The 14,180-nt window shown below is 34.1% G+C and overlaps 1 protein-coding gene across 3 annotated transcripts in view; it reads right to left on the bottom strand.

Annotated features, from left to right (window-relative positions):
- The window catches only part of LOC134541666 (protein ecdysoneless), a 68,046-nt gene that overhangs the window by 29,866 nt on the left and 24,000 nt on the right, over window positions 1-14,180 (bottom strand). For all 3 annotated transcript variants that reach the window (XM_063385278.1, XM_063385293.1, XM_063385286.1), the window contains exons 5-7: window positions 6,813-6,954; window positions 4,737-4,916; window positions 1,978-2,127 (exon numbers count right to left, since the gene is read on the bottom strand). In XM_063385278.1, the coding sequence (XP_063241348.1) occupies window positions 1,978-2,127; window positions 4,737-4,916; window positions 6,813-6,954 (472 nt within the window). The remainder of the gene's footprint in view (window positions 1-1,977; window positions 2,128-4,736; window positions 4,917-6,812; window positions 6,955-14,180) is intronic.

Below are 14,180 nucleotides of genomic sequence, written 5' to 3'. Positions count from 1 at the left end.
TTTTATTCGGTATATTCCTTCATAGGACCCTTGCTATTAAAATACATTTATATTAAGTTTGAAAGCTTGTATATTCCTTGCCAGAGATGACTAAACTCGAACTTGGTGTGAAAAGTGACATATATTTTGACCCCTCCCTTACCGCTTTAGTACCCCATTCATAAAAGCCCAATTTTACTGGAAAAGGGAGGGTGAAATGAGCATTTTCTCACTGTGAAATGAGCATTTTCTCACTGAAGGTTTTTCAAAAGGGAGCGAAGTTGGGGTGTTATAAGGGAGGACACTAGATGGTTTGTGTGTGTGGGAGGGATGAGCTAGCCTTGAAGAATGCTAGCGAGGGGAGGGAGGGGTGAGCTTATGCGTCATGAAGCCGCTGCCGCCAGCCAGCCGGGCGAGCTTAGTGTGTGCCCACTCGCGTTGCAGAACCTACAACTGCCATATGTTTAAAAGAAATGTCCTATTATTTTTTTGTTATTCTTACATGAACATTATTGGAAGTATTAAAGCCGACACAAAAATACGATGTGTGTTAAAATTAACAGATTTTAATAATCTTTCATTTTTTTTTAAATTTTTTTCTGATTTTCACATTTTGGTCAAAATGTCCAATTTTTTGACGGTTCCCGAGAATGTAATAGTAAAATCACTGCTTCGTTAAATCCGGGGTTCGCGACATCGGGTTTCTAGTGTATTTAACTACGGCAAGCAAGAAAACGTACATGTAAACTAACCAGTAAAAATAAACTGTCTTTTGACATATTTTCTTTTGAGGTGGCCTGTAGGGCGACGGACTTGTCATGAAGGTAGAAGTGGGTTTAAAGCAAAGCCGTCTAGTATTGTGAGTGACAGCATCTGCCATTGTACGGCTGGTTTCTTAGCGAGTAGCGGTTTGGGAAGGAAGGTTGGGGGGGGGGGGGGGGGGGGCGAGGGGGGGGGGGGGCACGTTGAAATCACCTAAAATTTGGGAAAACATCTATTACGACCCTATTCCTAGGAACCGTGAGGGGTCGTTTCAGAGAGGTTTGACTGTATTAATAAAAGAGAATTTTTGCACAGAAACAATTTTGGTCATCTCATGAAGGGTTTGTTAAAATTTAGTTGCAATGCATGTAACTGTAAAAATTAATAAAGATCGCAGACTTCCACGGCCATTGTCTGGAGTTGCTTGGCTTCTGGGTTGTAGCTGCATCAAAGGCCAAGATTTCTCTCGCGTTTCAGTTGACTTTGCAGATGCCATCATCAGAGTAACAATTACAACATTGCCTTCGACGTGGCTACAACCCAAAAGCCAACCAACTACAACTGTAAAAAATTGTTTAATTCATTTAAGCTGTACATACATAAAGGGAAAGGAGGGGGGGGGGGGGGGGAAAGCAAGATATTCGTACAAAAAATTTAAGACTTTTTATGTTTAACTGAATGTTGTAATACTTATACATTTAACAGAAAAAATAAATAATTTTGACCTAGTGTTCCAGAATTCACATGGCAGCCTGTTTTCCAAGATTTTTAAAAAGATGATTCATTAAAGGCAAAAATAATGTGTTTAATATTTAAATATAGATACATAAAATTATTTAAATTAGATTTAAATATAACATCAAATATTAACATACTGAATGTTTGCCAAATTGTTCTTATTCAGTGTACAATATGAAGGATCTGATAATATAACACCTACGTAAGAACTCAAAAGTTGTAGCTATGGATTTCTCATAATGTAGCAAAATATTTAAGTGATCTTCACTTTTTGACTTCGTCTTTGACGAAAAATTTTATCTTTGTCTTAGAATTTGATTCAAATTGAATGAATGGTCTTCGCATACCCTTAGAGATGAGAACGGAGCGTTAACCGAATAAATGAAGGGAACAGGAGTAGCATGAAAAAACCCAAAGACGTAATTGCAAAATCCGCTACTTTACCCACTTGTGACATAAATGGACTACCTGGGTAAGTCCACTATAAAAAAAACACACCTTGAAATAACCACATTTATTCAAGGCCTCCAAGTAGCGCATCCACCCTCGATCGGTGCTGAGATCCACCTGCTCATCAGGAGTGGAGGGGGCAGACTCACGGTCTTTGAGAGGCTTGGCTTGAGAAACCAGGATCTCGAAGCCACAACCCTTTTGAAAAGAAGAAAAAAATCACTCAGCAACAACCCAGCACTTGAAAAAACACAGAACTGGCCACCTTGTACACTAGGCTGAACATAGTGTGCAACCAACAAAATTATCAGGGAAAATAGACAAACAAAAATACTGCACACGCCAACAAAATCAAACAATATTGTATGAATGATAAAAACGTAAATACTTTCTCTATAAAAAAAGTCCATGTGATAGTTTGCCACTTTGATGTCACTTGACATAATGACTGTCTCCTGAAGGCCAAATCACAAAGATGAGAATGCATCATATACCCTCCTCTTGAAGAAAATGCCCTAGTTCGTTCCAAAAAAACAAAGTTCTAATCAAAACAGTGCTAATTGAATATATATTATTTTTTTCCATGAAGTGAATGTTAAACAAAATAATTAATTTTTCAATATGTACGTAAACTTGCTGACTACTACTTTGATCATGATACTACTCCCATTAATATCAATTTACAGTACTAATTGAGTCTAAATACATTTTAAGTACACTAAAATAAATGATTGAATTGCATTTGCAATTAAAAAGCCTATAATTAAGTTATAGATTAAAAAAATTTGTGTTCACATTGTTTATGTACAGAGCTTGGGAATAACATTACCCAAGTAGGCGCTAACAACATTTCTGAGTAAAAAAACCATAATGTTAATATAGAAGATATGTTTTGATTCTAATATAATCTTTTTTTAAATAAAAAAAAATCACATAATTATTTAACCTGTTCACATCTGCCATGATTTTCTAACCACATGACTTGTTGCAGGACGACTTAATATACAAATTCGCTGAACACTCGGGTGTCTGAGATACTTTTGCATAGTATGAACCCCGGAATTATATTAAATAGGCTGAAGTAAATAAATATGCAATGAAGGAAGCAAATAGCTATTAAGGAAACAGAAAAATAAGGTGTGTTGATTTGTCAAATATGAATTCATTGCATTGTATTTAATGCTACACACATGTCAATGCAATTCTACGAGCAAGTAAGTAAAAATTCACTCAATTGATAAGAAGTGCTAATTTGAATCTATGACCTTCAATCATGCCATAATTTATTGGTGTTGTTACTTCGAGGGGGGGGGGGGGGGGCTTCTTACACTACATAATTTAACAAAACCACACCAATTGTCTGTTGAACATATCTTCTAGGCCTGTGCCAATATGTTTTTTTTTTTTAGTTTGAATCAAATACAATAATAAATACCAAATTATTCACGAATACAAATATTGAATTCGAAAGATCCCCACACACAATCAGCCTGAACTAATAGTTTGGACTTATCAGTTGGAATTGGACAGCAGAACTGACGTGTGTGTGTGTGTGTGTGTACGGAAGGTGGACTAAGTCAGAACTGAATGACTGACGAACTGAAGGCATTTTATCAAATCAGACTGTAGGCTCTAGAGCACCTGGTCCGAAATGCTGTGTGTGGGAACAGTGTCTCGCCAGTCCATCAGCTGAATGTCATAGCTGACATCTTTGTTTATACTCTTTGGTTACTTTTCTATTATTATTATTATTGTTGTTTTTACTTTACTAACTAAAGTGCAACCCCAAACTGCAACTGTAACATCTAAAGATTCTTCCATATTGTACGAAGAAACGATACATCCAACAGCAACAGCAACCACAAGACATCCGGTCAAATTAGACTAAAAAATAGGGATGAAGTTACAAAAATTCCCACTTGGCTGAAAATTGATAGGATTGTTCAATACACTATTATAAATGAAATGTGAAAAGACCTCATCGATCCCGCACGTGCAAAAAAATTTACTCGGGGTCAAAGGTCACAAAAACGGGTTTTTCGCGATTTTCAGCAAAACGGTAAGTTTTATCATATAATTAGCTTAGACAAAAATTGTAGATTAAATAATTATCTATAAAAAATGTCTAAATACTTTTTTCCCTAAGAGCCACCGTTTTTGAGATATAACAATTTTTTTTTACTTTTCGTGTAAAAACGCTGTGTTGTGGCGATTTCGCAAAAAAACTGTATTTCACGGTGATTTCGCATTTATCGTCATTTAATCGCGATCGCAAAAAGAACAGGCCCCTACTAATACACAGTGATAATTTTTTTATAAATAATTTTTGTACTTTGACTTGTGTATAACATCGACCCAAGTTTTAGATATTGTTTATTTGGGAAAATATGACTGTGTTATATATGCGTCTAATCAGTCATAACCCCACTCAACGAGTCATTAAATAATTGCATATGACAGATTTGCAATGTTGTGAAACTTACCGTTTTGCTACATGCGGGAATCAACTTTTATCACCGATTCTCGATTATTAAAGTAGAATTGGTAGGTATCGATGAAATTAGGAATCGGTTTTCCCATCCCTATTAATATATAAATACCACACATTCATTAAATTCACAGACTCGTAATAATCACAGCATGTGTCTCTCGAAATAGAAAAACGTCTATTTTGACAGTTGCCAAGCATCAGTAATGGGGCAACGTTAATAGGTGGCTTGAAAGCTCCAGGAAAGTGTGAAGATGCTGTGAACGATATGTATAAAGAATGCACATAGGGACGGCAGCTTGGTGATCAGGATGTTTACCAGTTTCATGCCGAGACTGTGGGCCTTGTAGTGGGGGCTGTTTGGGTCGGGCATCTGCCAGCCCGTGCGTCTGTCCGGGTAGAACTTGTGGTGGGAGAGCATCGCGTACAGACACTTGGTGAACTTCACGCTGGCCAACACCCTGTTCTCCGGGGGGAAGAACCTCATTGCCCGGCACACCTGCCACAGGAGAAACATTGCACTGCTACCTCCGGTGTCTCCATATGTGACAGGCTGCATGTAGAAAACTGGTCTCAGGTCTTGTACTATAGCGACAGAAAATTTCAAGCCACTCACTAAATTGTTGTTCCCTGAACAGCAACCTAAAAAAATTCCTTATGCTACAATTAGGGATAAGATTACACTTCCCGAATAAGTCTGACCTTGGCATGATTATTACAATTCATTTATTTATAAATTGTTATATGCACACTAACAGTCATGTGCACAAATAAAAACATGTTGAGTAAAGAATACACAAACAAAGAATGCAGGCACTGCTAACAAAACAAAATACCAAAAACAAACACATAAACATAACAGAATTATTAGTCAAAAAGATGACATCATTTGTTTGTCAAAATGCAGCAATTATCAGACATAAAGGGAATTATTTTGGTGAAAAAAATATTTTGGAAAACATATTTTAGTCACATTTGTTGAATAATAATATACTATATATTTATTAGGGCCTTTGATTCTTTAACATATACTCAAAACATATTTGTAAATTCACTGAAATTTTTATATCCGGGACTCATAACTTAGGAGTCCTAATGTAGTTTCTGATGCTGGATCCATCGAGCCCTAAGCAATAACAGGTTTTGTACATATTCATAAGGCCACAGAGTATTTTATTTATTTTTTGAAGTTATACTTCTTTAGGCACGTTATGAAAAAATGATGAGAGTGAAATTTTAAGATGCGCGCGCATCACTGTAACACAAAATTAACAGGTTGAAGCTGCCCGCTAAACCGCTCATTAAGTCTCAAAAAAAAAGCTACCAACAAAACAGAACCTCTATTAGTCACGCATGTTGGCACGCTCTTCGCCTCTGATCACTGTTTTCATATTTATAATATTTATCCACATTTTTCTAGTTTCTACATTCACAACACGTGTTTTAGTTTCATACAAGTGCGAATTATATATGTGCTAATAAATTATATTCAGTAGTGATTTAAATTGAATATTTTGATTAATATTATTTACTATACGTAAATATTAGTAAAAAAAATTGTGCCTTTATAATTTTTCAAGTGCTCCAATATAATTGAGGTTAACTATCCGTATGTATTATTTATTGAAATTAATTAAAATATTATTATTTAATATAATTAATACTAAATATAATTAAATTATTAATGTTAAATATTTATTATTGGTTATTTAATATTTACAAAATAAAGAAATCAATTTAATAAAACATTTAATAAAAAATTTGTTATAAAAATTAAAATTGAACTTCAAAATAAAAGATTAATTTTTAATATTAAATTGAATAAATAATATATATTTATAAAAATAAATAAAAAAATTTATTGAAAACTTTTTGGAAAAAAATGAAAAGTGAATATTAAATTAAGAAAATAATAAATATTTAAAAAATGAATAAACTTAAATTAATTTTTTGAATTTATTATTAAATTCTTTCAAAATATTAAATAATCAATAATAAATATTTGAAATTAAGAATCTTATAATATAAAGTACAAATTATGTCATACATATTTATAATTCTGTAAATTTTATTTATTTAATTTTTCAAATTCAACATGAACTTTATTGACAGTGTTGACTATCTTTTTCCAGCCCTTTTATTATTTTATTGTACTTAATTATTTGCATGCAATTAAAAACTTTTTTTTAATGATGCCAAAGAAGTATAACTTCTCACGCGCGTACATAAGTACACACACCCATTTTTTTTTTTTTAGATTATAGTTGCTTCAAGCGATAAGTAACAATATTTAATATCTTAAAATACAGAACTTGGAAGTATTGATTTTTTTTTTTTTTTTTCAAACAAGCTCCTTTACTTTACATACAGTATAGATGAAAATGCATTTTCAAACCTTCATGTCGATGGGATCCCTGTTGCAGAAAGCCAGCACAGCTGGAGCGATGAAGTCTGGTCTTGCTTTTAGTAGTGCTGCCACTCCCGCTGGCACATACACAGTGGCCTGATGCTGCAGTTCCACCACCTTGGCAGGGTACCTGTCATATTCATCACTGTTGTTTTAAGCTTTCTAAAAAACCCGTATTTAACTTCATTGTTCTAACTGCAGAATTTCATACCACAAAACTAAAAACAGACATCAGCTGTCAGGTACTAACAATTATCATAATTTAAAAAAAAAATTATGTTAGCACAGTGGGTTTAGAGAACCTAGAGCCACTTTGAGCAGGAACTCATTAATATCAATATATATATAATTAGAGTCATTGTGATTTTAATGAGTCCCTTTATAACTCCACAACCAATCCCTGCAGCCCTATGTGAGTTATATGGGTTGGTAGTCCTTCATCCCCCATTGGTGAAGAAAGTTTCAGTTAGTATGAAAGCTATACAATTTTACAAAAAAAAAAAAATTTAAAAGTTTGCTCTAGACCGGACCGAACATGGCGTTGAATGAATGTAGGCAGGCTGATAGTTTCTTGTCTCTCTACTGATTGACCATCACTGCGCTATCTCTACATTTCAATGTTAACTAATGATTGTCAAATTGTAAAGCCAATATATAGATGTATTTTATAAGTCATAATTATTTATTTTTATGACTAGAAACTATAACATTAAGTGATACTATTATAAAGTTAATAATATTAAATTTGAGAACATTGTAGATTTTCTAAAATTATATAAAATGTTACAAAAAGTTGTAGAATGATTGAAAATATTCAAGAATACGTTCCAGCTTAGAAGAGCATATATAAAGGCGATAGTGAGACGTTTGCTCCAGTATATTTTTGACAATTGATTACAGATGATCAAAAAAAGCTTAAAATGATAGAAATTAAAATAAATTTTAGTGAACATTTTCAAACGTAATAAACATAAGTAAATTCCTTAAAGAAGTTAATAACAGTTTTTTAATTACAATTTGAGTATGTAAAATCATATTCAATTTGAGAATAATAAATTATAGTGAATATTTTCAAATGTAATAAACATAAGTAAATTGTATACAAAGTTGACAGTTTATTTTTTTAAATTACATTTGAGTGTGAAATATATTTAAATTTTTTTCAAAATGTTCTTGACCATCGAATAAAATTTTTATATCAAAAGGATCCAGAACATTCTGTAAAATGCTGAACAGTAAAAGAGGAGCAAATCTTGCCAGTAATGAATAATAATAAAAAAAAATTGTAAAGAATAACAAAGAAATGAAACAGATGAGAGCGAGAAGCACATTTAGCTTAAACGTAAAATCTATTCCTTAACGAAGCTAACAGTTTTTTTTAATTAAAAATTAAAACATTAAATTTGAGAATATTGTAGATGTTCTGAAATAATATAAAATGTTCTAGAAAGTTGTAGAATTTTTGCAAATATTAAAAAATACGTTCTAACTTAGAAGAGTAAATAAAAGAGATAGTGAGACGTTTGCTTTAGTATATTTTTGACAATCCATTACAGTTGATCAAAATAAGTTATAAAAGTTATTAGAAGATTTTGTAACTAGTTTATGTACAAGATCCACCAAATAGATGCTGTTTATTGTCGCTAGTATCTGGACAAATAACTTGTAAATCCATTTATTAAATTTCTGTAAAATAAAATGATTTTGTTCTGAAATTAAATTGTTTAATAATGTTCGTAGAACTGTCTCAAAAATAATGGCTATAGTAACCAGTAAATAGGTTACTTCAAAACTGACTATTTATATAACTCAATAACATGTAATACCTAAGGGTGCTACTTTCATTAACTTGCCATTGAACATATGCAAGAATCACAAAATTATGGCACTAATGTATATTTTTCTGGACTGAAAATGATACAACTTGAAACATCACATGTCCACTTGAGTACCTAATGATAACATAAACACTATGTATTATGCTAACTGTACATATATTTTGATCAATGATCAGGTAGTGTTTATCTGAATGTAATAGAGTTCCGACGAAAATGACCAATATCTCATTTCAGGAAACACTACCTGTAACTGTACTCAAGTAAGATACAGAGGTGTTTCACAGCAAGTCAAATAAAAGATTCTAATTTGTGAATACTGTATATCAAAGGGAAATTTAAAACACTTGTTACACACTCTCTTTTTCACTGGTGTAACGTAAATGTCCCCTTAAAATAACTTTGGGAGACTGGTGGATCTTTTAGTTTCAAAGGCAAAATAATAACAAACGTGATTTCATCTAATTATAAGTGCCTCTATATTAATTTTACTTTTAAATAATTTAACATAAATCAACAAAACATGGATTCAACAAACAGGTTAAAAGGTAACTTAATTTACGTATACATATTGACAAATATATTAAAATTATAACATTTAATGAATGGGTTGACAAATATATTAAAATTGTATTATTCAATGAATACAATAGGTTAGCAAATATATCAAAACTACAACATTTAAAGTATGGGCCGGCCCTAATTAGAATATTCCTATTAAGTTTCATTTGACATCGTTAAAAGACTCAGAAACAATAACAGGTTAAAATAAACAATCCCAGATTTTTAGATATTAGTGCTTAGAGTTATGAAAGTCCAGTAAGGAAAAATTTTTGGATGTTCCAGTCTCTTTAACGTAGTTATCTATTTGTCACGCTGTAGACATCACTAAGAATTTGGAGGACTGGATATTAGACGTTAGCTGGCCGAAAGTGATGTGTTACATGGTACCAGGGCGCCTTAGCCATCCTAGGTCCCTGAGGAAGGAAGCGAGGATGCGGTAGTCATGTCCGCACCAAGCTCTTGGACCCTGTCAGACAGGGAGTGGCTCCTAGCGCTCAGCAAGGCAGCCCGCCAGGATGCGAAGCTCGGGAACATGTGCGGTTGCTGCGGACGTTTCCATAATTTAAAATAATAAGTAAATTAGCGAAGTATAACTATCTCTACTAGGCATGCAGGCTGACTAATTACTGGCTAGGAAAGAGATTAGGGACAGCATCCCTTGACCAGCCGACTACATTTTCGTATGACGACCGACTGAAGTCTTGCTGTATGCTGGCCGAAGATCCGAAGTGGTCAGTCTGCTAGCGCTGTGCAGAGTCCCTGCGTGGCAGTAGCGACTCATAATTAAAAACAGGTAATGGCTTTTGAAAGAAAGGGGAGGACTTAGACTTCCGGACCGAAAGGTTCCGAAGATTTCCGAGGGGGTGGTCGAGAAATACTGACTTCGATAACTCGAAGTTGGTGTTAGTGGCCGATCGCAACGAGACCTACTGAGAAGGGGCCAAAACAAGGAGAGATCACCTCGTTCATCTCTCGCACGAGACAACTTCAAAATCATGGAGCTTATGGAGGGGACTAGTGAGCGCTCTGGTGGCGTGAGGTACCAGGGGCAGGCGTTTAGCAGGCGTTCAAACACCCAGAGGAAATAACTCACAAATCCGCCACGAGAGGGCAGAGGCGGTACATTCGAAGACCGATGGGCATCCTTGGTTTCAGCCGGGTTTGGTGGATGGTCAGTGAACTGGCCCGGGTTTCCTGGAAAGGCTGGAGAAGGAGGGGGTGATGGAAACTGCACTACTGTGGGAAATTAACCCAGAGACGTGCCGAAACGTTGGTTAAGACGACTCGCGGTGTGCCTCTAGGTGCTTGCCTCTGGAGAGCTCCAAGAAAAACAGTGCTCTGGGAGAACGCAGAGATAAGCCGTCTTGATCACGGCTCGGAGGAGAATTACAGGCGACAGGCGTGCACCCAAACAGGGGTAAAAAAGATACACAGGCTGACTCGCAAAAGACTCAGCAAAATCAGATCTAGGGCTGGGAATAGGGGATTGGGGAGACTGGCCTGACAAAGATTAAATGGGAGTGTACAGAGAGCGGAAAAAGTTTAAGTTTTAGCAGCAAAATGACTGGTACAATTATTTTTCAAAATTAAAATTTAAAATTGTGCCAAAAAAATGCTAATTGGCGGAACACACTTCTCTACAGAATTATACCATGGCATGGAATCGGCTAAAGCTAGACCTCTTGATAAAATATATCAACTATTAGCAAGTATTTCTAACAGTTCAAATGAAGTTACGTAACATTACATCTAAAATTGGTCGTAACTAAGGTGCATCCATAATTCAGACATAATCATACTACAATTTTAGTTACAGCAAAGATGGGATTCAACATAAAATGTCGCTGCGAAAGTTCTACTTTAGACAAATATGATATGGTCCTTGCTTAGTAATGAAATAATAGTTTAAAGTGTAAGTCAGTTATTCCACACTAGTCTTGAACAAACAAATTCTCACTTATTATCAGGTCTCTAAGACTGTCCTCGAAGCGTCGTCAGGTGTCTGGGAAAACTTACTACTTGAAGTCTATGGTGTGCTCGGCAACTACAGCTACCTCAATTCACTGTGCTGCTACACCTGGGTCCTGGGCAGCACTCCCATGGTGTCGATGGCATCCCTTCCTTCTAAGGGGCATCGTGCTGGTGACCACTTGTAAACAGCTTTTAGCTCGGGAAAACTAAGTCATCCATCATTGGTAGTCTGCTTCTGCTGGTTACTGTCGATGGCTGGCAAGCTTCGTCTTGTCGACGTAAATTCATTACAGGATAGTTTTCTGGTTCTTCAATTTACTTCCAGAACTAATTCTCCTCCAGAACTCAATACAATGGATTACTTCTCTCCAATAACTATCAACTCTCTTGAAGTACAACAGTATGTTAAAAGAGTTGACTCACTCTTAGTGGTCGTGGTAGAAATCAAGAACTGGCATATATACAATAACTATAAATTGTTCCAGTTTTTCAGATAGCTTTTTATAATAAATTATTGTTTCACGACGTTTCTTAGTTTCTTGCTCAATGATAAATATTAATTTTCGAAGCTCTTCTTATGAACATACGTCGGTTATTGTGATCAAAGGAATACTTCTTAATATTCCAGAATGTTTTTCCTATCGTTATGGGTCTCAAGTCAGTTGTCTGTTTATTAATCAGCAAGATTATGTCAATTAGTTAGTAACTTAGAGTAGTCGAACCAATCAAAATTCTCTTTCGAGTCTTTGTTGTTCGATTTACAAATTTTCTTTAGTCAATACATATAATTTTTATATAAAAAAAAAACTAATTTCGTTTAGTATAAACTTCTAAACTGTTTTTTCCATGGATAAAATGTTCATAGTAGTAATGATAAGTAACACACAGGGAAAAAGTTGTGAAATGGATATCCACACCTATGCTTGTATGAAACAAAATGGTGGATGTAATGACAAAAATATTACTATACAGAAGTAATTTCTACCCTTTATAAATAGAAAGTAAAATAAATTTTTGTGAACATTTTCAAATGTAATAAACGTAAGTAAATTCGTTAATGAAGTTAAACCATTTTTTAATTAAAATTTCAGTATGTAAAATAATATTTAAATTGTAGATGTTCTGAATTTATATTTGAGTATGTAAAATAATATTTACATTTTTTCAGATCATTCTTGACCATCGAAGAAGATTTCTGTATCAAAAATATACAGAACATTTAGTAAAATTACAAAATGTAAAAGAGGAGGAAATCTTGCCAATGATAAATCAAAGAAGAAGAAACGGAAAGAACAATGAAGAAATGAAACAAATGAGCAAAACACGTTTAGATTTCCATAGGAGGAGAATGAATTCATTGAGAGAAAACTTAACAAATGAACAATTTGTAAGAATTAGGGAAGAGGCTGGAGAGAGATACTCAGCAAGTAAGCACAGAGAATCTAATAAAGAAAGAAGATTACGAAATGAAAAGAGTAACTTTATGAGTGAAGTTTGTAAAAAAAATAATCATAAAAGTGGTTCACTTGTGATTACATTATTACAATCACATTAGTGTATCAGAAGTGCGAAGGAGAAAAAGTAAAGGTTACAGGTTGGCTGGTGAGGCATTTTGTTATGATTCTATCAAAGAGTACAACAAACATAACAATGTTGTCATAGGCAAAATGGATCAAGTGTGTAAGTTTTGCAGTGTCAAGAAATTTTGTAAAGAATCGCCAGGAATGTGTTGCATGAATGGAAAAATTTGATTAACACCTTTGGAAGGACCTCCGCCAGAATTATTTCACTACACGACCAGAGAAAATCCAGAATCAAAACATTTTTTTTTTGTTTTAAATATGAGCTTAAAATGCTTGCTTCCAAATGACATCATTCAGTGCTATTCCATAGTCAGTGAATAACATCAATTCAATCCTGTGTTTTCAACTAAGGGAAAAGTGTACCATAAAGTGGGATCAATGTTACCACTGCCTAACAAATTATATAAATTTTTGCAAGTGTATTTCATTGGTGATGAACAAATAGAAGTCAATCAACATTGTGACAAAAAGATAAATTGTGGCAGGAAATCATTAAAAATCTGCACAAAAGTTTACTCAAATACAATCAATTGGTTCATATTTAAAACAGCATTCGATCGAATGGTATCTGATGAGTACAAAATAGTTATTCGAGCTGACAAAAGACCAGTTGGAGAACACAAATCTCATTTCAACGCACCTCAAGTCAATGCAATTGCAGTTGTGATTGTGGACAATGAGTACGCAAGTCATGACAAAATTATTCAACAAAGAATAGAAGGATTACAGCTTATCGCAGAAACACATTGTTCTTACGATGCGCTTCAATATCCGTTAATTTTTATACGAGGAGAAGACAGTAATTTAAATTTGAAACAAATAAACCCAAATACAAATAAAGAGATCACTTCTAAAGTATTTTATGCGTATTGCATATTGGTCAGAGACAAGAAAGAATACAATCATATTACTAATTCCCGTCATTTATTTCACCAATTTTTAGTTGATACGTATACAGAAATAGAGGCAGAACGAATGATGTTCATACAAAAGAATCAAACGAAATTGCGTACAGAAGAGTACATCCATTTGAGAGATGCAGTCATGAATGACAGTAACCTGGATAACATTGGAAGACCTGTAATTTTACCATCAACTTACATAGGAAGTCCAAGACACATGCACAAGTACCTACACACAAGATGCTATGACATATGTAAGAAATTATGGTCGCTCTGATTTATTTATAACATTCACTTCCAATTCGTCATGGCCGAAGATCAAAGAAAATATGATGTATGATCAAGCTCCCATGGACCGTCATCACATAATTGATCTGTTTTTTCGACATAAACAAATTAAATTCACCGATGTCATCGAAAAGTATCATATTTTTAGAACCGTAAGATGCTGAGTGTACACAATTGAATGGCAGAAATGGGGATTACCTCATTTACACAATT

The sequence above is a fragment of the Bacillus rossius genome, chromosome 1 (genome assembly GCF_032445375.1).
Source record: "Bacillus rossius redtenbacheri isolate Brsri chromosome 1, Brsri_v3, whole genome shotgun sequence".
In the NCBI taxonomy this organism is placed as follows: domain Eukaryota; kingdom Metazoa; phylum Arthropoda; class Insecta; order Phasmatodea; family Bacillidae; genus Bacillus; species Bacillus rossius.
The sequence above is the reverse complement of the archived record's forward strand: the minus strand, read 5'-3'. Positions and strand labels throughout refer to the sequence as shown.